Source organism: Phyllobates terribilis, unplaced genomic scaffold, assembly GCF_046119375.1.
Source record: "Phyllobates terribilis strain yellow unplaced genomic scaffold, ASM4611937v1 Scaffold_3__8_contigs__length_932513732, whole genome shotgun sequence".
In the NCBI taxonomy this organism is placed as follows: Eukaryota; Metazoa; Chordata; class Amphibia; order Anura; family Dendrobatidae; genus Phyllobates; species Phyllobates terribilis.
The window spans coordinates 425,948,601-425,976,485 of NW_027362763.1; the positions used below are offsets into that span (position 1 = coordinate 425,948,601).

The following is a 27,885-nucleotide window of genomic DNA, read 5'->3' on the forward strand; positions in this document are numbered from 1 at the left end:
CCCCACAACCCCTCATACTAACCCCCCCTTCTCCACACAGCCCCTCATACTAACCCCCCCTTCTCCACACAGCCCCTCATACTAACCCCCCCTTCTCCACACAGCCCCTCATCAGCATCCCCCCCTTCTCCACACAGCCCCTCATCAGCATCCCCCCCTTCTCCACACAGCCCCTCATCAGCATCCCCCCCTTCTCCACACAGCCCCTCATCAGCATCCCCCCCTTCTCCACACAGCCCCTCATCAGCATCCCCATCACCATCAGCCCCATGCAGCTACACTCAAATAACATCAACCCTTTTCCTGTATAAGACGCCACCCAATAAGCAGCTCCATACAAGTAGCAGAGGCCATTTTCCTGTGCAACCCTCCAACATGCAGCCCCCATACAGTACCATCATCCATACTTCTTTGCCCCCAAAATTCCTCCTCAGCCCGGCACTCACACTGAGTCCTCATTCCCATCAGCACACAGCTCCAGCTGCAGTATCTCCATCCTCTCCTCTCAGCAGCCACAGCACAGAGCAAATCGCTGCTTCCTCATATCGGATCTTCATTGGAGTGACGGAGGCCCCGCCCCTTCCGGTGACATCATTCCCTCAAAAATCAACTCCCAACTAGACGCTACCTAATGCTGAGCCCAGTGTGTGGAAAAGCAGAGCAGCTGACAAGCAGCGGCCATGGCTGCCCGGGGTAAGCGCTGACTACTGACACCACACTGTGCCAGGGCACTATATGGCCATGGCTGCCCGGGTTAAGTGCTGACTACTGACGCCACACTGTGCCAGGGCACTATATGGCCATGTCTGCCCGGGGTAAGCGCTGACTACTGACTCTACACTGTGCCAGGGCACTATATGGCCATGGCTGCCCGGGGTAAGCGCTGACTACTGACTCTACACTGTGCCAGGGCACTATATGGCCATGGCTGCCCGGGGTAAGTGCTGACTACTGACGCTACACTGTGCCAGGGCACTATATGGCCATGGCTGCCCGGGGTAAGTGCTGACTACTGATGCCACACTGTGCCAGGGCACTATATGGCCATGGCTGCCCGGGGTAAGTGCTGACTACTGACGCTACACTGTGCCAGGGCACTATATGGCCATGGCTGCCCGGGGTAAGCGCTGACTACTTACACTGCACTGTACTGCACTCTACCAGGGCACTATATGGCCATGGCTGCCCGGGGTAAGTGCTGACTACTGACGCTACACTGTGCCAGGGCACTATATGGCCATGGCTACCCGGGGTAAGCACTGACTACTTACACTGCACTGTACTGCACTCTACCAGGGCACTATATGGCCATAGCTGCCCGGGGTAAGTGCTGACTACTGACGCTACACTGTGCCAGGGCACTATATGGCCATGGCTGCCCGGGGTAAGCGCTGACTACTGACGCTACACTGTGCCAGGGCACTATATGGCCATGGCTGCCCGGGGTAAGCGCTGACTACTGATGCTACACTGTGCCAGGGCACTATATGGCCATGGCTACCCGGGGTAAGCGCTGACTACTTACACTGCACTGTACTGCACTCTACCAGGGCACTATATGGCCATAGCTGCCCGGGGTAAGCGCTGACTACTGACACCACACTGTGCCAGGGCATTATATGGCCATGGCTGCCCGGGGTAAGTGCTGACTACTGACGCTACACTGTGCCAGGGCACTATATGGCCATGGCTGCCCGGGGTAAGCGCTGACTACTGACACCACACTGTGCCAGGGCACTATATGGCCATGGCTGCCCGGGGTAAGTGCTGACTACTGACGCTACACTGTGCCAGGGCACTATATGGCCATGGCTGACCGGGGTAAGCGCTGACTACTGACGCTACACTGTGCCAGGGCACTATATGGCCATTGCTGCCCGGGGTAAGCGCTGACTACTGACGCTACACTGTGCCAGGGCACTATATGGCCATGGCTGCCCGGGGTAAGCGCTGACTACTGACGCTACACTGTGCCAGGGCACTATATGGCCATGGCTGCCCGGGGAAAGCGCTGACTACTGACGCTACACTGTGCCAGGGCACTATATGGCCATGGCTGCCTGGGGTAAGAGCTGACTACTGACGCTACACTGTGCCAGGGCACTATATGGCCATGGCTGACCGGGGTAAGCGCTGACTACTGACGCTACACTGTGCCAGGGCACTATATGGCCATGGCTGTCCGGGGTAAGCGCTGACGCCACACTGTGCATGGGCACTATATGGGCATAGAGCAGGGATTAGCTCTGTACAGAGGAGCTACTGCGGCAGGTTTTTGTCCAGCAGGACCGCACAGTCTGAACTTGTCTAGTGGCTTCTCCTAGTGGTGCAGGATATGCAGGGTATATGGGACTTCCTTATGAGTTCATAGGAAAATCTATATCTGAGGTTCCCTTTTCCAGTCATTGCTGAGATGGAGAGATGACTGTCCCATCCCTGCTGATGGGCTCCACATCTTTGCCCCTTGCAGAGAGACATTAACGTATTAGTGGGGGCTGATCTTTAGAGTTTTGGGTGCGGAGGTATCAGTCGCAGACAGTTCCCAGTACATCAGGGGTCCAAAGACACAATATGATGGTACATGCTATGTGGGCGCCAGAAGCTTCCCAGCACACTTCTCAGTAGAATGAAGATCAAGGCGTTCTCTGAAGCATGAGGTCAGGAAGGGTGATGGAGCTCTGGACCGGATGTTCTCATTCACTGGTAGTCACTGAACACAGTGGAAGGGACACAACATGCTGGGGCACTGCAGCCTCATCAGCTGATTGGTCAGTGTGCTGGGGTCTGACCTCCACTGATTTCATATCGATAGAGAGAGACCATCAATTACAAAGTCTCTCTAAACATTCCATTAAAGGGGTATTCTCATGTTATTAAATGACTTTCATTAATTAGCATGAAAGTAAGTTTGTAATTGTCTTTTCTATCTGCTATCCTTCTCCTGCAATGAGAATTTTATCTTATAGGAACCTGTCACCAGAAAAAAAATGCTATTAACTTGCAGATTTAGGGTTATTCTGCAGGTTAAAATCGTAATTAACCTGCCCGGCGTCGGCACTTAGGGAAACGCTGCGGGGAGAAAATGAACTTTATAGTGTTCCGATGTCAGTCCTGGGGGCGGCACGGGTTCAGTCACCGATCTGAGTATACATAGCGGCTGTAACCACACCCCCGGCACTGACTGACAGCCAGCTCCAATGCTTGGCTGCTGTCGGTCATGGCCGGGGACACAATATCAGCTGGGGCTTAGGAAGTAACAACAACGGTGATACTGTGTGTGATAGGGCACTGAAATATACTGCATTAGCACCAGATCTAGCAACCAGCTATGAAGAGTAGGTCTCCAGATGGTGACCTTAGTGAGTAACCTCACACCGAAGGTCAGATGTGGATGTGCATTTACTTGTAAGAGGGTCAGGGGAGAGGCATAGGGTGATACTGGAAGCGAGAGGGGTGCTTAAACCAGCAGGACTCAATAGAGTAGTGGTCATGGTGGGTTCTGCCGGTCACTACAGTTGGGGGGTGGAGGAGCTGCTGGATGTGGCTGGCAAGGTAGAAAAGTTTGGGGACCACTGGTCTACAGTATTGTGCCCATCCCTGCATATAAGATCTAGCACAATATTTGGAAAATGACATAGTAGTATCGTAATAACTTTTTATTTTTTTTATTTTTATCAAGAAAATGTCAGCTTGATATTCAAGCTGTACTGTTTGCTGGTGATGACTCTGGTGGCTGCTGCGTATACGGTGGCCATGCGATACACTAGAACAGTGACAACAGATATGTACTTCTCCACTACCGCAGTCTGTGTGGCCGAGGTTATTAAATTACTACTGAGCTTACTCATCCTGGCAAAGTAAGTGTCGCTTTTTCCTCCTTTTATTAATTTATTCCTCTGTGGCATTTCATGTCTTGCTGATGAAGCTTTCATTGTCAAGTGTTATGTACAATAAGCAGATCTTTGTTGTAATCTCCTAATAACCCTTAAACAAGCAGTGCAGGTCAAAGCCAGGAGTGGATGGGAATGTAATTGGAGGATATAAAGAAAGGACTTCTTCTGCTAGATCCGTTTCTGACTTTGGCTCCAAAAAATGTCAATAATTGGACATCAAACCGCATATATTTTCCAGCCTTAAAATGCACATCCAATAAAGGGTTGACTGAAGCTAAAGTGATCACTTTACGGGACACACAAAGTTTTCTGACTCCGCTGAGCAACTATTTTCTTAGTAATAAAAGAAGCACAAGGAGTTAAACTGTCTCCCCGTCAGAATTCTAATCTGAGCTCTATAGCCATAAAAATGTACATTGTGGTGAACATTGAACACAGGGTGTTTTTATTTAAAGGGAATCTGTCACCCTCTGGGACATATATAACCTATTAATATGGGAATACAGGTGATAAAAATGTTAATCTAGTCCTACCTATGTGCCTCATATTAGAGTTCTTGTTTTGTGAAATCTTATATTTTATCTTTTATGTTAATGATCCCTTCCAGGCCCCGGGCCTGTAAGGAATCCCCGCCTCCTGTGTTCATTATGATAGTACCCCCCTCCCCTGCACGTCAGTGTGTCCTGTGACATGCATTTGCAGTGTTGTAATCCCGCACCTGCACGTTGAACTTCCTCCACTATCCTCCCTTCTATGGGAGAAAGTCGCATTGACTCACTTGCGCAGAAGATCACGGAAAACACTAGTCTATGATCTTTTGTGCAGACGCCGTCGAGTCACAGATTTTCTCCCATAGAAGGGAGGATCGTGGAGGGAGTTCAACTTGCAGGCGTGGGATTACAGCACTGCAGTTACACATCACAGGGCACTGTGACATGCAGGGGAGGGGGGTACTATTATAATGAACACAGGAGGCTGTGATTCCTTACGCGCCTGGGAGAGATCATTAACATAAAGATAACATATAAGATTTAACAAATCTATACCTCTAATATGACGCATACAGGTAGGACTAGATTAGCATTTCTATCACCTGTATGCCCATATTAATAGGTTATATACGTCCCAGGGGGGTGACACGTTCTCTTTAAGGTACATAGAAAACTTTAATTTCCGTTTTGTCGATGTGCACAGAACCTTAGAGCTCAATTGGCTAGATTTTTCTTGTATGCAAAAAAAACAGATTTTTACTATTTTATTTTGACTGTCACAAAGCAATGTAAGCAGAGTGTGAAAACAACAGAATTGTGAACAGAGCCTAGCATGTACATTGTATATTTTTTTATATTTGATACGAGAAAGGAAAATCCACCCAAAAAGAGCATTCTAGAGAAGGCTCTTTGCCTTACTTTTTAATTACAACGTATAGATAAGGATAACATACACGTTCTAGAATCGTACATAATCAATAACCAGGTCATGCATGGGTCTTGTCAATAGCTAGCAACTGTATTGACGTTGCCTATAAAAGAACATTAACTTGTGACACAGCTTCACATAGGAACATTAAAGGCGTATTCTTAAAAGTATATGCCTTCTGCCCGGTGTGGGGAAGTGGCTGCTTCATCCAGGTGCAGAATAAATGGGAAGTGTGGCTATCTACGGCTTTAAAATTTAGGATAGGTTGTTGAGGAGAATTGGGAATAGCCCTTTAAGGACCCTGGGAAGCCACTGTCAATCATTTAGCTCATGTTTACTCTCTGGACAACTGAGTTTTAACTGATGGTCAAAGTGGACCCCTATACTGCAGGACCATGGATGTAATTATGGAAACTTTAATGTACAGTGAGGTCCAGAAATATTTGGACAGTGACTGAATCTTCGTGATTTAGGTTATGCTGCCACTATTTTTTATTTAAAATGAAACAACTGATATTCAATTGAAGTGTAGACTTTCAGGTTTAATTAAAGGGGTTGAACAAAAATATCCTGTGAAACGTGTAGGAATTGCAACTATTTCTCTATGATGTATAATACAAAGTTATATTGTGGTACTGTGTTAGCCAGAAAAATTGATGTAAATACTTTTATAACAAAAAATGACAAAAGTATTCTCGGAGTGATACCTTTATTGGCTAACCAATAGATCACATCCTAGATCTGAATGAAATATTCTCATTGAATACTTTGTTCTGTACAAAGTTGAATGTGCTGACAACAAAATCACACAAAAATCATCAATGGAAATCAAATTTATTAACCAACGGAGGCCTGGATTTGGAGTCACACCCAAAATTAAAGTGGAAAAACACACTACAGACTGATCCAACTTTGATGTAATGTCCTTAAAACAAGTCAAAATGAGGCTCAGTATTGTGTGTGGCCTCCACGTGCCTGTATGACCTCCCTACTATGCCTGGGCATGCTCCTGATGAGGTTGCGGATGGTCTCCTGTGTGATCTCCTCCCTGACCTGGACTAAAGCATCCGCCAACTCCTGGACAGTCTGTGGTGCAACGTAACGTTGGTGGATGGAGCGAGACATGATGTCACAGATGTGCTTAATCGGATTCAGGTCTGGGGATCGGGCGGGCCAGTCCATAGCTTCAATGCCTTCATCTTGCAGGAACTGCTGACACACTCCAGCCACATGAGGTCTGGCATTGTCCTGCATTAGGAGGAACCCAGGGCCAACCGCACCAGCATATGGTCTCACAAGGGGTCTGAGGATTTCATCTCGGTACCTAATGGCAGTCAGGCTACCTCTGGCGAGCGCATGGAGGGCTGTGCGGCCCTCCAAAGAAATACCACCCCACACCATTACTGACCCACTGCCAAACTGGTCATGCTGAAGGATGTTGCAGGCAGCAGATCGCTCTCCACGGCATCTCCAGACTCTGTCACGTCTGTCACATGTGCTCAGTGTGAACCTGCTTTCATCTGTGAAGAGCTCAGGGCGCCAGTGGCGACTTTGCCAATCCTGGTGTTCTGTGGCAAATGCCAAGCGTCCTGCACAGTGTTGGGCTGAGCACAGCCCCCATCTGTGAACGTTGGCCCTCATACCACCCTCATGGAGTCGGTTTATAACTGTTTTTGCAGACACATGCACATTTGTGGCCTGCTAGAGGTCATTTTGCAGGGCTCTGGCAGTGCTCCTCCTGTTCCTTCTTGCACAAAGGCGGAGGTAGCGTTCCTGCTGCTGGGTTGTTGCCCTTCTACGGCCCCCTCCATGTCTCCTGGTGTACTGACCTGTCTCCTGGTAGCGCCTCCAGCCTCTGAACACTACGCTGACAGACACAGCAAACCTTCTTGCCACAGCTCGCATTGATGTGCCATCCTGGATGAGCTGCACTACCTGAGCAACTTCTGTGGGTTGTAGAGTCCATCTCATGCTACCACCAGTGTGAAAGCACAACCAACATTCAAAAGTGACCAAAACATCAGCCAGAAGCATTGGTACTGAGATGTGATCTGTGGTCCCCACCTGCAGAACCACTCCCTTATTGAGATTGTCTTGATAATTGCCAATCATTTCCATCTATTGTCTGTTCCATTTGCACAACAGCATGTGAAATTGATTGTCAATCAGTGTTGCTTCCTAAGTGGACAGTTTTTTGATTTCACAGAAGTTTGATTCATTTGGAGTTATATTCTGTTGTTTAAGTGTTCCCTTTATTTTTTTGAGCAGTGTATATATGTAAGCTTTTAGAGCCCAGAAGCTCCTTCATCAGGCAATATTACAAATGCCTCCGAGAATACTTTTGTCATTTGGGCATAAAACTATTTACAACTATTTCTCTACAAAGTCTCCTCATTTCAGGGGCTCAAAAGTAATTGGACAATTTAACTTTACCATAAATAAAATGTTCATTTTTAATACTTTGTAGAGAATCCTTTGCAGGCAATGATGGCCTGAAGTCTGGAAGTCATGGACATCGCCAAACACTGGGTTTCCTCCTTTGATGCTTTGCCAGGCCTTTACTGCAGCTGACTTCAGTTGTTTGTTTGTGGGTCTTTCTGCCTTATGTTTTGTCTTAAGCATGTGAAACTCTTGCTCGATGGGGTTGAGATCTGCTGATTGACTTGGCTATTGCAGAATATTCAGTTTCTTTGCTTTAAAGAACTCCAGGGTTGCTTTTGCAATATGTTTAGGTCATCCCTGTGTACTGTGAAGCACCGTGCAAACAACATTACTGCATCTGGTTGAATCCGAGCAGCAAGTTTAGCCCTGTACACTTCAGAATTCATCCGGCTGCTTCTGTCTTCAGTCACATCATTAATAAACACTAGTGGCCCAGTTGCATTGGAAGTCCTGTATGCCCATGCATCACAATGCCTCCACCATGTTTTACAGAGGATGTGGTATGCTTTGGATTATGAGCCGTTCCAAGCCTTCTCCATATTTTCTTCTTCCCATCATTCTGGTACAGCTTGATCTTAGTTTCATCTGTCCAAAGAATGCTTTTCCAGAACTGGGCTGGTTTCTTTAGATGTTTTCTGGCAAAGACTAATCTGACCTTTCTATTGTTAAGGCTGATTAATGGTTTGTACCTTGTGAACCCTCTGTATTTGCTCTCATGAAGTCTTCTCTTTATTTAGATGCTGAAACATTTTCCTGGAGATTATTCTTCACTTGGGTAGATGTTGTATAGGGGTTACTCTTCACCACAGAAAAGATTCTGCGATCATCTACCACTGTTGCCTTCTGTGGATGCACCAGGCCTTTTTGAGTTTCCAAGCACACAAGTGCACTTTTTTTTTTTGCAGAATGTACCAAACTGTACTATCGACTAATAATAATTCTGCTATATCTCTGATAAATGTCCTCTTTTTGTTCAGCCTAATGATCAGGGCTGTGGAGTCGGTAAGCCAAAACTCCAACTCTGACTCCTCAATTTCCATGACACAGACTCCAACTCCAACTCCGACTCCACGACTCCCTCATACATGGCTCATGTTTGTGATAAATTTACTGTAGCACAGATTAATCTCAGTTAAAAGTCTAGACCATTAGATCAGGAATAGGACAGACATTTATAGGACATTTCATAACTTTCCAAAATTCTTATGAACAAAACATTCCCCACAAACTGCATTGAACAACTGTATCCAATTTATTATATATTTTAGGAGTTGGAGTTTGTCCATTTTATACCGATTCCGACTCCACCAAAATGGACACCAGCTTCGACCCCATGACTCCGACTCCACAGCCCTGTTAATGATGGACTATTTCTCTTCCATAGAGCACTACTTTGACCACATGTTGTGGTTTCACAGCAACAGCTTGCAAATGCAAATGCCACACCTGGAATCAGCTCAAGAGCTTATACCTGCTTAACTGATGATGGATTAATGAGGGAATAGCCCTTGCAGCCCCTTAAAGAGCTTTTGAGACAATTGTCCAATTTACTTTTGGTCACTTTAAAATAGGCAACTACATATTAAGAGCTGTAATTCTTAAACCCTTACTCCAATTAGGATGTGAATACTCTCAAATTAAGTATACGTTCACACGTACAGTATGTGGTCAGTATTTTACATTAGTATTTGTAAGCCAAAATCAGGAATGGAGCAATCCGAGGAAAAGTTTAATAGAAACACGTCACCACTTCTGTATTTTTCACCCACTTCCGGTTTTGGCTTACAAATACTGATCGTGGCCCCAAGCTGAGAGTCTGCACTTTATGCCCATATTGATTATATAACTGTATCTTGACTATGTTTTCGTGAACAGCTAAATTGCTAAAACTCTTGTCACTATCCATATATTTCTGGCCCTAACTGGATGTCCTGTTTAATGGCTGCAGTAATAATAAGTACCTTGGAGACTGCTTAATAAGTTGTGAACATTGTACTGTCCGGTGATGTGCTGCTTTTATCTATTGACGCTGACATTTTATATATTTTTATTGACATAGAGAAACTGGAAGTCTCAGCAGACTGATTACGTCTTTAAGAGAAAACATCTTAGGAAGCCCGATGGAAATGCTCAAGTTGTCTGTACCGTCTCTGGTGTATGCATTGCAAAACAACATGGCATTTGTGGCACTAAGTAATCTTGATGCAGCTGTCTATCAGGTATCAATGAGCGTAATCCTCCTAGTTTGTGTGTACGTATACATTTATATATGTATATACATATACATTTTGTTTATTTGTATGTACAGGTACTTCTCACTAAATTAGAATATCATCAAAAAGTTAAGTTAATTTATTTCAGTACTTCAATACAAAAAATGAAACTCATATTATATAGTCATTACAAACAGAGTGATCCTTTTCAAGTGTTTATTTCTGTTAATGTTGATTATGGCTTACAGCCAATGACAACACAAATGTCATCTCAGCAAACTAGAATAATTACCAAAAAACACGTGCAAAGGCTTCCTAAGGGTTTACAAAGGTCCCTTAGTCTGTTTCAGTAGGCTCCACAATCATGGGGAAGACTGCTGACTTGACAGATGTCCAGAAGGCAGTCATTGACACACTCCACAAGGAGGGTAAGCCACAAAAGGTCATTGCTAAAGAAGCTGGCTGTTCACAGAGTGCTGTATCCAAGCATATTAATGGAAAGTTAAGTGGAAGGAAAAAGTGTGGCAGAAAATGTCACTCATAACCATTAGAAAACGCCAGAAGCGTCTTACCTGGGCCAAGGAGAAAAAGACCTTGACTGTTGCTCAGTGGTCTGTGTTTTCAGATGAAAGTAAATTTTGCATTTCATTTGGAAATCAAGGTCCCAGAGTCTGGAGGAAGAGTGGAGAGGCCACAATCCAAGCTGCTTGAGGTCTAGTGTGAAGTTTCCACAATCAGTGATGGTTTGGGGAGCCATGTCATCTGCTGGTGTACGTCCACTGTGTTTTATCAAGACCAAAGTCAGCACAGCCGTCTACCAGGAAATTTTACAGCACTTCATGCTTCCCTCTGCCAACAAGCTTTTTGGAGATGGAAATTTCATTCTCCAGCAGGACTTGGCACCTGTCCACACTGCCAAAAGTACCAATACCTGGTTTACAAACAACCGTATCACTGTGCTTGATTGGCCAGCAAACTCGCCTGACCTTAACCCCATAGAGAATCCACGGGGTATTGTGAAGAGGAAGATGAGACACCAGACCCAACAATACAGACGAGCTGAAGGCTGCTATCAATGCAACCTGAGCTTCCATAACACCTCAGCAGTGCCACAGGCTGATTGCCTCCATGCCACGCCACATTGATGCAGTAATTGATGCAAAAGGAGCCCTGACCAAGTGTTGAGTGCATTTACTGAACATACATTTCAGTAGGCCAACATTTCAGATTTTAATATTTTTCAAGCTGTTATAAAGTACAGTATTTTCTCTCTCCATGGTGCCGTCATGGGGAGAGAGGGGATCCGACCTTCAAGGACAGGAAACCTACAGATAAAAAGGGCGGCACCTCTTTCCCGCATCAGTTGGTTTCCTGTCCGTGACTTGGACCTACAGATAAAAGAAAGAAAACGGAAAAGAAAGGAAGAAAGATGGACTTACCAGGCCCGGCCAGACCGGTTCAGACAGCGGGGGTTCCCTGCCTCGGTTGGTGCGGTGTCCTGTAGCGCCACCGCTGGGGTCAGTGGGCCTCTAGGGTGGCAGGGAGACGCAGCGCAGGGAAAGACTGGACCGCCGCGGTCTCCAAGTGGTGTCGGGGCCCAGGTCGGTAAGTATGGCGGGGCTTCCGGGGCTCAGGTTAGTGAGTATGCCTGAGCTCCGGGGCCCAGGTCGGATGCTTGCCTGGGCTTCCGGGGGAGCGTTCTGGTCGCTCCCCTCTGACGCTCACGCGGAAGTGACTCGTGCCGCGGGTCCCTCTGGGAGCGGCGCGTTTGAACGCGCGCGCGGGAAACCGAGAGACTGCTTGCACAGGAGGGGGGCGTCCCCCATGCTGGAGGTGCACAGCGGTGGTCAAGCCAGGGGAGGGGCGCACCTCATGGCACAGAGGTGGACAGGCCAGAGGGGAGGGCTGACCCCTATAGAGGTTAAATTGCCAGGGAAGCACAGGGGAAGTGCTTCCTGGCACTCTTCAGCTATGAGCGAGCAGGAGCTACAGGAGGTGCAGTCCCTGCACCCTCACTCGCCATCACCTCAAACACTGGAAGCTTACAAAAGGACCCTCCAGTGACCCTTCACGCCAACACAGCCAAGGTGACGGTGGAAGTGGGCGGTCTGGCAGGTCTTCACAACGCGGCAAGGACTCCAGCGTGGCATCAACCTCAAAGAAAGACCCAGCTACTCGAACGGGTTCCTCTTCAAATCCGGTATTCCCTCTTACAACGGGTCGGTAAGTGATCTTCGTGAAAGCTCACTTGTAACTTGGGGCCTCCCTTTTTTTTCTTCTCTCTCAGGGAAGGAAGAGTACGGGCAAGTCCAAGCACAGGACCTGCGCGCTTTGCTCAGAGGATCTGCCCACCACGTGGCAAAAAAGACTGTGCAACTCGTGCATTGAACAGACAATCTGTGAGGAGACCCCTAAATTCGCTTCAGAGCTCAGATCCCTGATTAAGTCTCAGGTTGAGGATACCTTTAAGTCCCTGCAGAAGGGGGGGAAGAAATGGGGAAAAAAACGGACACCTATCCTCTGTATCAGAATCTAGTAGTTCAGACGGGGAGGGGGTAGTCTCCGATTCATCCTGCTTATCATCTTCCGGAGATGGGGGTCGAAGCTGTTTCCCTATAGAGGGTACGGATAGTTTGATTAAAGCAGTTAGGTCCACTATGGGGTTCGTAGATCCTCGCCCTAAAAAATAAGTCCAGGATATGATGTTTAGTGGCCTGGAACAAAAGAAAAGGAGACCTTTCCCTCTTAATGATAAGGTACACTCCCTGATTTAGAGGGAATGGAAAAAAACGGAAATGAAAGGGTTGTTGTCGCCTAAAAGGAAATACCCCTTCGAAGACCCAGTATGCTCCTTCTGGGGGAAGGCGCCAAAGTTAGACGTAGCAATAGCTAAAGCCTCTAAAATTTTTTCCCTGCCATTCGAAGACATGGGGGTGCTGAAAGACCCAATGGACAAAAAAGCAGACTCCTTCCTGAAAGGAGCTTGGGAGGCGGCAGGAGGGGGGTTAAAACTCGCAGTGGCAGCCACATGCACAGCCAGATCTTTAATGATCTGGCTAGATCAGCTAGAAGCGCAACTGAAAAACAAAACATCAAGGGATAACATAATATGCTCCACCCCAGTAATGAAGGGCGCAGCAGCTTTTCTGGCTGACGCTTCAGCCGATTCTGTCAGGCTGGCGACCAGGGCTGGGAGTTTTTCTAACGCAGCTAGGTGGGCCCTCTGGCTCAAATGCTGGCCGGGCGACCTCCAAACAAAATCTAGGCTGTGCTCCATTCCTTGTGAGGGGGAGTTCCTATTCGGATCTACCCTGGACGATATCCTTGACAAAGCCGGGGATAACCAGAAACGCTTCCCGGTCCTCTCCGGTACTTCATTCAGGAAGTCCTTTCGGAGCAGGAAATTTATGCGTAGGAAACCCCCCAAAGACCAGGACAGGTGGGAGGATAGGAGACAAAAAAAGGCCAAAGGGTTTATGTCTAACTGGCTCCCCAGTGATAACCGGAAACCCGCCCAATGAGAGGCAGCCCCAGGTGGGGGGGGGGGGACTTCTCCATTTCCTCCCAGCCTGGGAGAAAATATCAAGCAGCTTTTGGATTTTAGACCTGATAAAATCAGGACTAAGATTCCAGTTCCACTCCATTCCTCGTCCAAATTTCGTCATAACCCCTGTGAGGTCTTCAAGGGGAGAACAACTAGCTCTAGAACAGGAGGTTCTAGGCCTAATAGGGAAAGCAGTCCTTCAGGAAGTCCCTGCTCAGGAGGAAGGCGAAGGATTCTACTCCCCTCTGTTCCTCAGGAAAAAAACAGACTGGACGTTCAGGACTATTTTAAACCTAAAAAAATTGGAACAAATTTCTAAAGGTACAATCGTTCAAGATTGAATCAATAAAAACGTTAGTGAAATTGTTGTTCCCAGACTGTTTTATGGCTGTCCTGGATCTGAAGGACGCCTACTATCACGTCCCCATACACAGAGACTACCGGAAATTCCTGAGAGTAGCGATACCGCTGAAAGGCATAATCAAACACTACCAATATACGGCTCTTCCCTTCGGGTTAGCGATAGCCCCAAGGGTCTTCACAAAAATCATGGCAGAGGTAATGGCCCATCTGAGGGAGCAAAACATCCTAATAATCCCGTACCTGGACGATCTGCTAATAATAGGCAATAATAGGACCCAACTGAGACAGGGCGAGTGGGAGCTGAATCAGCTGGTGTTCAACCAAATGACGAAGGCTTGGGGGAACCCCTCCATAGACCTATTCGCCAACTGGCAAAACAAAAAAGTGGACATATTCTGTTCAATCAACTCCAAGGGGAACCCAGCGGCATTAGATGCCTTCTCAATTCCATGGAACCACCAGCTAGCTTATGCCTTTCCTCCGATTGCGGTTCTGAGGAAAGTCAGGGAAGACAAGGCAAACATAATTCTGATTGCCCCCTTCTGGCCAAAGAGGCCTTGGTTTTCCTGGCTGAGGATAATGTCTACCTCCGACCCCTGGGTCCTTCCGGAAATTCCGGATCTTCACACTCAGGTAGCAAACCTGCACCTGACAGCCTGGATTTTGAGAGGGTGCTCTTAAGAGAGAGGGTTTTCCCCCAATTTAATCGCCACCCTACTGCAGAGTAGGAAACCCGTAACCACCAGACTCTGGTAAAACCTGGAAAAAATTCCTCTCATTCACGGGTTCGAAAGTATTAGGGGAGGCCCCCATTACTGCCATCTTAGAGTTCCTTCAAAAGGGGTTGGAGCGGGGGTTGGCCACAAGCACTCTAAAGGTTCAGGTTGCGGCACTGGGAGCCCTATATAACTGCGGCCTGGCCAGGAATAGGTGGATCTCCAGATTCATCAAGGCATCTCACAGGTCCAGGCCCATCGCCTCCTGGAATACTCCTCCTTGGGACTTAAATTTAGTTCTTTCAGCCCTGACCAAGCATCCCTTTGAACCTCTAGCGAATGCATCTCTTAAAATTCTATCTCTTAAGACGTCTCTTCTAGTAGCCCTCCCATCAGCATGTAGGGTTAGCGACATACAAGCCTTATCAGCAGGGCCCCCCTTTACGCAAATTCTAGAGGACAGGGTGACACTTAGGACTGACCCAGCATACCTTCCTAAGGTGGGATCACTCTTCCACAGGTCGCAGGAGGTCACCCTCCCTTCCTTTTGCTCAAACCCAAAAAACAAGGGGGAAGAAGTCCTACACACCTTAGATGTCAGAAGGTGCATTATCCAGTACTTAGAGGCCACACGGGAGTGTAGGAAGGACAGGTCTCTGTGTGCTTCCAGGGACCTCGGAAGGGACTTAAAGCTTCCAAGAGCACTCTGGCAAGGTGGATAAGGGACGCCATCTCCCTGGCATACTCCTCAAGCGGGGAAACCGCCCCAGAGGATTTAAAAGCTCACTCGACTAGGGCAGTGGCAGCCTCCTGGGCGGAGAAAGCTGGGGCTTCAATCGAGCAGATATGTAGAGCTGCAACCTGGTCTTCCCCTTCTACATTCTTTAAGCACTACTGGCTGGATCTAACCTCCTTCTTTGGACCTTACCTTTGGCATAAGGGTTCTGGAAGCGGTGGTCCCTCCCTAAACGACACTTCTCTGCAAATCTCTCCGTGGTGCCGTCATGGGGAAAGAGAGAGACGTAGTTACTTACCGGTAACGTGATTTCTCGGAACCCATGACGGCACCCGTACATTCCCTCCCTTCACACATGGGTGTGCACATTTATTTATTATGTTTAGTCACAGGGTGTGTCTGGCAAGCTCCTTTTAAAAATGTTAAATATTTAGATTTGAGAGTCCTCAGTGGTTGATACCTTTTTAATGGCTAACTGAAAAGATGGTAACAAATTGCAAGCTTTCGAGACTACTCGGGTCTCATCAGGCATAGTATAACACAAAATCTGAAGAGTCACATATTTATACACAATAAGACACAAGAGAAAAAAAAAATGCAATAGGTAAGACAGGTGATGAAAAGCAGAGTTATTATGGAAGAAATAAACAGTTCTGGCTATAAATATTTTAGCAGTTAATAGATAAGGAGTGTGAAGGTTTTATTGTCCTGTGTCCAGTGTTGTGATGACCTCACAGGTCTGAGTCTGAGGAGCACATTCCTTAGTTGATGTAGAATGACATAAATCCATGCGACTCATTCATTCCTGCTCTGAAAGTGTTAAAGGTCATCATCAGTTAATATTCTGAGACTTTCCTTTCTCTCTGAGATTTGAAGTTGCCTTTTAATACTAGTAATTTCATATCTTTTATGCTGTGATCAGGGGAACAAAAATGCTTGGCTACAGGTAGATCTAGTCTTTTTTCTTTTATTGTGTGGCGATGATGATTCATCCTTGTTCTAAGTTTTTGCCCTGTCTCCCCTACATAAAGACCCCCAGCTGGACATTTGGTACATATAATTAAGTACACTACATTAGATGTGATACAGCTGAACGTACCTGGGATCTTATAGTCCTGATGTGAATTGGGGATCTTTATCTTGTCTGTGGTTGTTATACATGGACAGGTTTTACATTTTTTTTTCTGGTTGGAAGGAAAGGTACCTGTAGCTGGTGGAGATGACAGGGAGCTTCTGACAATGATGCTTCTTAGATTTGGGGACTGCCTGAAACACAGAAGTGGGGGTTCTGGAAATATGGATTGTAATCGGTCATCTTTTTGTAGTAAGGGTTGTAGTTTCCGTGCAGCTCTTCTTAGCGCCTCCAGATTTGGATTGTAGGTGACTACTAGAGGCACCCGGTTGCTTTCTTGTTTAGTTTTGTAATGTAGGAGATGATTCGTCGATATTCTGGTGGCTCTTGTAATCTGGTTCTCAATTGTTCTCTGATGGTAGCCCTGTTTCAAAAAGGTCTTTCTGAGGCCATCAAGGTGTTTTTTTTCTCTATCCATCTGGTTGGAACATATCCGATTGTATCTGATGGCTTGGCTGTAAACAATAGAGTTTTTTTATGTGTTTTGGATGGAAACTGTCCCATTTAAGGTATGTACGACGGTCAATTGGTTTCCGGTACAAGGATGTCTCTATTTCATTGTTCTGTAGCTTGATGATGGTGTCCAAAAAGTTAATTTCAGTACAGGAGTAGTTGAGTGTTAGGTTGATGGTGGGATGAAATTGATTAAAGTTTTCATGGAACATCTTCAGCTGTTGCTCAGACCCCGTCCAGATGATTAAAATATCGTCAATGAAACGATAGTAGGCCAGAGGCCTGATGGGACAGGAGGACAAAAAGTCACTTTCAAGCTTGGCCATGAAAAGATTTGCGTACTGTGAAGCCATTTTGCTTCCCATCGCTGTACCAGGGGCTTTAAGCAAAAAATGTGGTCATGATGCACGGTTAAGGGGGAGGGAGTCTGCTGCTCACACTGTTTAAGGGTAATGTCCCCCATCCTGGTATATATGTCCCCCTCCTTCCAGTTATATGTGGCCCCCATCCCCATATGCATGGCACCCCCTGATTCCCATCCTGGTAATACATGACCCCCCTGATTACCATCACACTGCACACACAAAAGTAAACAGTCATACTCACCTCCTCTCTTCTCCGGCGCTGGGTCCAGCTCAGATGCTGACACTCTCACTGAGTGAGCCGTGCATGGCATGCGTCCTCACACTGAGATGCTGTGCCGGAATAGTCACTGCTCCCCGCACCAGGACTGTGTGCGTGGGGCGCAGTGACCATTCACTCTCCAATAGCGCGCACACTGTAGCCGCAGTGCGGCTCCTGCTGCCGCTCGGTGGTCGGTGTGCCTTCTATTAAAGACCATGAATATTCACTACAACCCATGGGAGTGGGTTGTAGTGAATAATCATGAGCTTTAGTAGCAGGCACACTGACCGCCGAGCACAGCAGGAGCCGCTCTGGCTACAGTGTGGGCGCTATTAAGGAAAATGTATATGCATTGCTCTCCACGCCCATGGGCGTGGAGAACAATGAATATTCATTTTCTTTAGCAGCGGGCACAGCATAGGCTGCAGCAGGCGGCTGCTGCCTCCTGTGCCCCGCTCATCCCCTGCTGCCGCTCACCCCCACCACCCACAGTATATAGTATATACTGTGGCTAGTATTCGTCCTAGAAGACACCCCCCCCCCCCCACACTTTCCTCCCAAATTTTGAAGGAAAAAAGTGCATCTTATAGTCCGAAAAATACGGTGTTCTAATTTACTGAGATAATGACTTTTGTGTTTTCATTGGCTGTAAGCCATAGTCATCAACATTAACAGAAATAAACCCTTGAAATAGATCACTCTGTTTGTAATGACTCTAGATAATGAGTTTCACTTTTTATATTGAAGAACTGAAATAAATTAACTTTTTGATGATATTCTAATGTAGTGAGATGCACTTGTATGTATATAATCTCATGTACAATGTGTGTGTTTATAGTTTCTTTTGTTGTAAAATGAATTACTGGTGTTTTGTCAATGATATAGGTGAATTATCAGGCCTGTGGAGTTTTGTATTTTCTTGTCCATCACCGATTTGCTTCTCTCTGTAGGTGACGTACCAGCTAAAAATTCCATGTACCGCCTTATGTACAGTGCTGATGCTGAACCGTTCCCTCAGCAAACTTCAGTGGTTCTCCGTCTTTATTTTATGTGGCGGTGTCACACTTGTGCAATATAGCCCGGCTGAGGCCACGCGGGTCCAAGTAAGTTGGCTACCTAATTCGATAGACATTTTCTTCTAATATTATTCGTTGATCTACCTATGAGCTTTTCAATGCAATGTTGATCCTTCTATTTAGCAGATTTGTGTCAAGGGTTTTCAGTATCTAAAGGTATTTTTGCCATTATTATTCCCTGTAAATTGATCCTAGAGCTGTTAGAGAAGATATCGGTGGTCTCCTGATCTTCTCTGAAGCCATACATGTTAAATGGTTGGGTTCAGCAGACTTTTAAATCTCCTGCCATCTTACACATTAGATTGACTGACTTACCGATTTGGGCAATACACCACTCCAGCGTGGGCCATGGGCACAGAGCACTGTATGGGCTCAAAAGTAAATCTGTGGGTCCATAAATCACTCACACCACAGCAAAGAGATTTTGCTTGCAATCTACTTTCCAGTTAATCCTAAATGTGTTTGATGGGGTTGAGCTCGTGACTGTGTGCTCCACCTAAGTTCCTCCACATCAAACTGTGTCTTTATGGACATTGCTTTGTGTACATGGGCAGTCATGCTGAACCAGAAAATTACTTTTCCAATCTGTCGCTGTGATTGGAAGCATACAATTTTCCACATCTAATGCAATTCTATGGGGAAAATCCGCACTTAAAACTAAGTGTACTCACAAAAGGAATTGACATGTTGCAGATTTCCGACAAGCACCGCAGATCAGTTTACACAGTACCTAAAAAAAGCACAGTGGGCATGAGCTTTCTATAAATCCCATTCACTTGTTGAAAATAGTGTCAAAAACTAATCCTAGAAATTAAAACTTGGAGTATGTGCAGAAATTTCTGCATCTCTTGGCCGGAAGAGCGCATGTAAAATATGTGCATTTTGCCTTATTTTTTACTTGCGTTATTGCTCCAGATTTTTCCCCACTAATTAGTACAAGTGAAATCGGCAGCAAAAAGAATTTGAAAGAATTGACAGACTTAAATCTGCAAGGAAAAAATAACATGTGCATGAGACTTCCAGTATCTCAATCAATTTGCTGTCATCAGGAAACCCTATTTTGTGACCAAACTGTGCAGAAAAAAAAACATGACAACAATGCAACATCTGCACACAAGCCTTAGTCTGACACTTTGAAACTTTTTTTTTTTAATCTGTCTTTTTCTGAGCTGATTTATGACCACAGACCACTTCAACGTTAAAGGGAATCTGTTGCCCCCTGGGACCTATCAGACCTCTAATATGGGCATACAGATGATAGAAATGTAAATCTATACCTACCTGTATGGCCCATATTAGAGGTTTGCTTGCTTTGAAATATCTTTTTAAATCCGTCTTCCTATGGTTGGCGTCCGGGGGACGCCAAGAAATCCCCGCCTACCTACTTAATTGAAATATTCCCCCCTGCCCTCCGCTGCACGTTGGTGCCCTGTGAAATGCTGTCTAGGTCTGCCTTTCCCGTGCATGCCCCTATAACATAAGGCGTGTTTTTTTTTTTTTTTTGTCTCTGCCTTATTTTACACTGCTAGTGCGCAGGCGCCGGTAGTCACTGTGACTTCCGCTCCAGTGACCTCCTGTGTGCGCAACAATAAGATTTGGTCCCCACTTCCTCCCGGCATCCTGATAGTTAGGAACTATATTGTGTGTATATATGTATACACGTGTGTAGGCGGGGATTTCTTGGCATCCCCCGGACTCCAACCATAGGTAAACGGATTTTATAAAGATATTTCAAAGCAACAAACCTCTAATATGAGGCATACAGGTAAGTATAGATTCACATTTCTATCACCTGTATGCCCATATTAGAGGTCTGATAAGTGCAAGGGGGGTGACAGATTCCCTTTACGTTTGCGAGGGGGGGTGGAGAGAGAAGGAAAACCAAAAAGCCAAATTGCACTTTTTTTTTTTTTTAATGAAACTTAATTGCCAAAAATTTTTTTTTTTAGCTTCAAATAAATGCATTTAACTAAAAAAATGCTAAAGTTTTCCCTATGGTGGACAATCCATTCTGGGCTTAGTTTCAGAACCATAGTGATGGTCTACAAAGGTTAACTTTTTTGTTTCTTACAAATTCTTTTGGACGTGACGGTACTTTTCCCATATAGTGTATGATGTATAATACTGCATGTTCTCCTTAGTCGGAGAAGATGACAGAATGTTTGTGAAGAAGGTGTGGTAATCCTTCAGCTGACGGTTTATGTAAGTGAAGTATTGGGCTCTGCTGGGAATCGCTTCCCCCTTTCCTTCTACGTGGCAGCAAATAGGCCTCTGTTGCTTTTTGACGTGTCATGACAATTGTCATATTATAAATTTGTTATTCTGGGCATTCTATTCACTGTCAATGTCACTTTATGGGAAAATAAAGAGTCATAGAAAAGAAGCCTAGGAATAAACTGTAGTGTGTGAATTCCCCACACCCTGGTGTTTGCAAAGAAGCCACTGACGCAATAAGTCCTAAGTAATGACATACTTTACTTTCACTTCTGATGAAGTTGGACATTTTACGGCTGCCTTTAACCCTCAACTAGTGAGGTGGGGTTTGCGACACCCCAGGGAATTTTTGTTCGGCTGCCATTCATTGAAAAAATGTTGGTATGAGGATACGTGTCTCTCTAGCTTCCATCCATTTGTGGGTGTTAAAAATGTGTTATACTCATGTGTAATCAATCGCCAATAAGAAAACGATTAAAACAAACGTGATCTTTGCATTTTCTGTAAAAATAAGAGATTTCTAAACACTGGGGTATAGGAAACCCCACCTCACCAGTTGAGGGTTAATGTATTTTGGGAGTGGTAGTAACTCCTGATTGTCACATCATCAAATACTTTTGCTATTCCTGTAATGAATAAACTATATCCATATACTATGGTTAGCTAAGCATATACATGGCTACCAATAGTAGAATTATATCTATATACATAGCTTGCTATATTTCTATTGATATAATTTGTAATCCTTTAATAATTCAGACACTTTTTTTTTTTTGTTTGTTTGCATTTTTTTTCCTCCACTTGTTCCAAGAACCATAACTTTATTTTTTTTGTCGATGGAGCCATTTGTGCACTGAGCTGACATATTTTTTTATGGCATTTTTGCAGTATGTATAATGTTTTGATTGCTTTATATTGCTTCTTTGACTTTTTTTTTTTTTTTGGGACATCGCGACCGAAAAAAAAAAAAAAAAAAAAAAAAAGGCAACTCGGGTGTTCATTTTCTCTTTTTTTCAACATTTAATGTATGGTTTAAATGTATATTTGGTTTGAACTTTTTCAAACACCACAATGCCAAATATTTTATTTTATGTATTTATTTATTTTTTACCTTTTTTAAAATAAGTGTCCTTTATTTCATGTGGTTGGATAAACAGGCAAGGGGAGTGGGGAAGACAGGACAGACAACAGCCGTTTCGCTCAAACTAGCGCTTCTGCTGGTCCAAACATATAGTGACATACATCCACTTCCTTTTAATAGGTATTCACATAATATACGTCACAAGATAGATATACACATACGTCTCATGCTACCACAAGTGTTAAAGCGCAACCAACATTCAAAAGTGACCAAAACATCAGCCAGAAAGCATTGGTACTGAGATGTGGTCTGTGGTCCCCACCTGCAGAACCACTCCTTTATTGAGGGTGCTTTGATAATTGCCAATAATTTCCATCTATTGTCTATTCCATTTGCACAACAGCATGTGAAATTGATTGTCAATCAGTGTTGCTTCCTAAGTGGACAGTTTTTTGATTTCACAGAAGTTTGATTTACTTGGAGTTAGATTCTGTTGTTTAAGTGTTCCCTTTATTTTTTTGAGCAGTGTATGTATTTTTGAACTTTTTTTATTCCAGGGTGCAGCCAGTGCGGGCATTGTAAACTGGGGTGTCTGTTCCCATGGGGTGCACTTGGATAGTACCGGGCAGCCCACCTAATCTAATAGTATGGGTGTAACTAATAGTCTGTAAGCCGGATACAGTGCACTACCCTAGTGGTGAAGAAGGTTGATCTAGTAATATAATAATGGACCTTGGTAAGGTCATGGGTAAGGATATTTTGTTCCTTATGAATTTCCTTACATCTATCCAATTGAGAAGTTCCTCTTCTGGCAGACCATAGAGTTTTTAAAGCATACAAATTTAGTAGTATATCTTTATTGATAATTTAATTTTAAAAGAGGGTGGGAAATTAGGGATTAGTAGATGGATTAGGATTAAAGAGGATAATGGGTCATTTCCGTTTGAGCATTCTTCTAAAGAAACCCAATTTTATATATCATTGTCTTATAACCATTTCCTGCTTTGAAGGACAATATTGGCTTCATAATGTGCTTTAATATTAAGCAATGCTATTCCCACCATTGCCCTTATTTTTGAAGGGAAGATTTTCATTTGCTCTTGGAGTCTGACAATTGTTTGTGCATTTTCTTGGATCCAAGGAGGAGGTATAAGGCGTGGAATTGATCTAAAAATACATAGGATTCTTGGAAGGACCATCATTTTATGTTCTTCCTAACCAAGATGTCTCTCTTTTAGCATAGTTTACTAATGTGGCTTTTAATTTCTTTGAAAATTTCCGATAGATTTGTCTCAACCTTATGACTCAAAAGAATTCGTAATTTTGATGCCTAGGAATGTAATTTTGGATTCTTCCCAAAAGAAAAGGAATTCACCTTTGATAACATTTTTTTAGGTTTGAATCTAAATAACGAAGAATTTATTTTCTTTCATTAACTTTATAATAAGATACAAATGAGAACTTTTTCAATTATTTTAACTATTTTGCGGAGTGAATTTAAAGGGTTTGATGGATAAAAGGATGTCATCAGCTGTCTCAATCCTGAGGGATCTCCTTTAACCCCTTTACCCCCAAAGGCTGTTTGCACAATAATAACCAGGCCAATTTTTACACTTCTGACCACTGTCACTTTGAGGTAAGAACTCTGGAACGCTGATTCTGTACTTCATGATAGTGGTTAAAATTTCTTCGATATGACTTGCGTTTAATTGTGAAAAAATCAGAAATTTTGCAAAAATCTCGCAGTTTTCTAACTTTGAATTTTCAGGCCCTTAAATCAGAGAGATATGTCACACAAAATAGTTACTACATAACATTTCCCACATGTCTACTTTACGTCAGCACAATTTTGGAATCAAAATTTTTTGTTAGGAAGTTATAAGGGTTAAAAGTTGACCAGCGTTTTTTTCATTTTTCCAACAAAATTTCCAAAACTTTTTTTTTTTTCTTTAAGGACTACATCACATTTGAAGTCACATTGAGGGGCCTTTTATGACAGCAAATGCTTAAAAGTGACACTATTCTAAAAACTGCACCCCTCAAGATGCTCAAAACTACATTCGATAAGTTTATTAACCCTTCAGGTGCTTCACAGGAATTTTTGAAATGTGGAAGAAAACAGTGAACTTTTTTCAACTTTTTTTTTTTTCACAAAAATTTTACTTTGGACCCAATTTTTTATTTTTATTTTTTTAAGGATAACAGGAAAAAATGAACCACAAAATTTGTAGTGCAAATTCTCCTGAGCATGTGAATACCTCATATGTTGGGGGCGCATGGCAGGGCTCGGAACGGAAGGAGCGCTATTTGACTTCTTGAATGTAAAATTTGCTTGAATAATTATCGGACGCAATGTCGTGTTTGGAGAGCCCCTGATATGCCTAAACAGTGGAAACCCCCCACAAGTGACACCATTTTGGAAACTAGACCCCTTAAGGAACTTATCTAGATGTGTGGTAAGCACTTTGAACCCCCAAGTGTTTCACAAAAGTTTATAACATAGAGACGTAAAAATAAAAAAATCATTTTTTTTTTTTTACACAAAAATGATCTTTTAGCCCCAATTTTTTATTTTCACAAGGGTTACAGGAAAAATTGGACCTCAAAAGTTGTTGTGCAATTTCTCCGGAGTACGCTGAAATCCCATATGTGGGAGAAAACTACTGTTTGGACTAGTGACTGGGCTCGGAAGGGAAGGAGTGAAGTTTTAAAATGCAGACTTTGATGGAATGGTCTGCGGCCAACATGTCGCGTTAGCAGAGCCCTTGATGCGCTTAAACAGTGGAAATGCCGAACAAGTGCCCCCTTTTTGGAAACTAGATGGGTGGTGGGCACCTTATATCCCCAGTAGAAAGTGGACCCCAAAATTTGTTGTCCAATTTCTCCTGAGCACGCAGATACACCATATGTGGTCCAAAACTAGTTTTGAGGCACAGCGCAAAGCTCAGAAGGGAAGCGCCATATTGGAGTTCATATTTTGCTGGGCTTGTTTGACAGTGCCTTGTCACATTGGCAGAGCCCCTAAGGTGCCAGAACTGCAGAATTCCCTCCCCTCCCCCTATAAGAGACCCCATTTTACAAACTACACCCCTCAATGAGTTTATCTAGGGGTGCAGTGGGCATGTTGATACCACATGTGCCTCACAGAATTTTACACCATTGGGCGGTGAAGAAAAAATAATTACATTTTTACCAGGGCTAAGGAGTCGGTAAGCCAAACCTCCAACTCAGACTCCTCAATTTCCCTGATACAGACTCCGACTCCCTCATACATGGCTCATGTTTAAGTGATGAATTTACTGTAGCACAGATTCATCTCAGCTAAAAGTCTAGACCCTTAGATCAGGAATAGGACAGACATTTATAGGACACTTCATAACTTTCCCAAATTCTTATGAAAAAATATTACCCACAAACTGCATTGAACTACTGTACCCAATTTATTATATATTTTAGGAGTTGGAGTCGGTCCATTTTATACCGACTCTGACTCCACAGCCCTGATTTTTACCACCAAAGTTTTGTTTTAGCCCCAGACTTTACATTTTCAAACTGGGAAATGGGTAAAAATGGCACCAAAATTTGTCACACAATTTTTGCTGAATGTAGAAATACCCCATATGTGGCTGTATAGTACTGCTTAGCCAGACGGCGAGACTCAGAAGGGATGGAGCACTATATGCCTCCTGGAGTGCAGATTTTCCTAGAATAGTATGCAGACTCCATATACAGAGCTCCTACGTATTTCAGATGAACCCCCGAGGGACCCATTCACTATAATGAGGCAGCAGAGTTAGGCTATCGTGTGCACATACCCTAACTCTGATTTCGAAAGAGACAGATGCCACCTCTCTAAGGCTGAGTTCACACGATGCGTTTTTCATGCTTTTCCGCGGCGTTTCCGCAACTGCAAAAACGCCGCGGAAACGCACGAAAAACGCATCGTGTGAACTCAGCCTTAGAGAGGTGGCATCTGTCTCTTTCGAAATCAGAGTTAGGGTATGTGCACACGATGCAGAAATGCTCAGGATTTTTTCCTGAGCGTTTCTGCATCTCTCTGGCAGGAAAAAACGCATGCGGATTGTACATGCGGTTTCCTGCCAGGGACATGCGGAAATGAAGCGGTCTTCACTTTCATTTCCGCATGCGGGTTGACAAGCGCTTCCCAAGCGATTTTAGCATCACTTGGAAAGTGCTTGTCAACTTCACACTATATAAATCCATGCAGCCGGCATGGATTTATATAGTGTGTGATGTCAAAAAATAAAAAATAAATCTATACGTTACCCTCTGATGGCCCCCGGTGTCCTGCTTCATCGGTCCCGGCTGCCGGCAGTGAAGACTGTAGGACCTTCCGACGTCAGCGTCACGTGACCCGTCACATGACTCTGACGTCAGCGAAGGTCCTTCATTCAACCGCGAAGTGCGCGGGAAGCCGGCAGGACGCAGCGCGGGCCGTCGGAAGGTGAGAATAATATGTATTTTTTATTTTATTCTTTTTTTTTTTAATGGTACCTGGGTCTGGATGCGAGTCCTCTCATCCACACCCGGGTACCATCCGCACATTAGACCGCATGAAAAGCGCATCAACATATACAGTGATGCGGATTCCATGCGGTCTAATGCAAGTCAATGGCGGCAAAAGAGCAGCGTTTCCGCAAAATTAATTGACATGCTGCGGATTTTTGACCGCAGCGTTTACGCTGCGGAAAAATCCGCATCATGGGCACAGCACATGGAGATCTGGATAAGCTTTTCGGAACCATATAGGGTCTCCCAAGGTCCAGAGGGGAGATTGTTCTGGCACCGTATATACCCTGAAGACTTGAGCTGCGGTCTCTATGGTTACGAATAAGCAGTTTCTTCTTTATCAAATAAAGGCTTTTTAGGAATAAAATCTTCAGGAAAGTCCCAAATTAGTCTAAGGGATGTCAGGAAGCTTTCCTGAGGCTTTTCTAGCCGATAAAAATCATTTGAGCAGGCAAAACTAAGTAGGCCAGGTCTCTGCTGTGCAGAGCTGAGAAACGCACGTCTTACTCTGTGCTCCTCTCAGCCGGTTCCCCCTAATTTCTTTATCTTTGATGGAGGAAAAGGGGGATACAGTAATTTTAAATTTTTATCCCTTTTTTTTTACTCTTACTTTTTAGTCCACTTAAGGGACTTGAACCTGTGATCATTTACATGTATTAAAACTGTCGAACAGTTGCAAATCATGTACAAGGAGTGACTCAAACATAACATAGCTCACCGAAGATGCTCGGAAAACACTTGAGCATGCTCGTAAATCTCTAGTAACGAGCATGCTCGCTCATCACTATTGCCAACCTAATTTTTTTTTTCCTCTTCTTGGAGAACTTATTAAAAATTCATGGATAGTCACTTTTTTATTTTTTTTTACAGACAAATTGAATAACTAATGAATACTTGAGATTGTAAGAATACATGTCTCTGGCTCAATACAGTGTAAACTTATTATTTGTATGTTATATATACTGTAAAATGATAACGCTGATCGCATTGACCTGCTGTAGTGCCACCAGCCTAAAAATATCAGACACATGAACGGTGAGGCAGTACAATGCTGTATAGGACATTGGCGTAGCTTCAGTGCCGCTCCTTGTTTGTGCTGAACAAGCAGTCCATCAGACCCGAAAAGCGTGTTTAGTAATCTGACACTTGGTGTGACACATGGAATAAAGTGGAGCTGACGGACTGAAGTGCAGAAATCACAGGTTTCCAGTTGTTCTGTTGACAGATGGGATCCTATAACAGCAGAAGGATGAGTACAGACGTTACGGTGAGCAGATGGCCACATTAGCTTGCACCCCTGGAGTCCCATTTGTCATATTCTGTGTACAGTTAGTTTCTGCTGGTTCAGCTTACGCTGGAGGCGCTGTCATATTAAACAAGTTGTTTTACTGGTCATCAATAAATGAGATCGGCTTTTACAGTGAAGTATGCACTCATGGTCTTGCAAAT

General features: G+C 44.3%; 1 protein-coding gene across 1 annotated transcript in view; it reads left to right on the plus strand.

The window, feature by feature from the left end:
* Window positions 1-540: 540 nt before the first annotated feature.
* Window positions 541-27,885, plus strand: part of SLC35A1 (solute carrier family 35 member A1) — a 37,717-nt gene continuing 10,372 nt past the window's right edge. Inside the window, exons 1-4 of the mRNA XM_073675682.1 lie at window positions 541-693; window positions 3,680-3,857; window positions 9,814-9,973; window positions 18,486-18,638. Coding sequence (XP_073531783.1) covers window positions 681-693; window positions 3,680-3,857; window positions 9,814-9,973; window positions 18,486-18,638 — 504 coding nt within the window. The 5' untranslated portion in view covers window positions 541-680. The remainder of the gene's footprint in view (window positions 694-3,679; window positions 3,858-9,813; window positions 9,974-18,485; window positions 18,639-27,885) is intronic.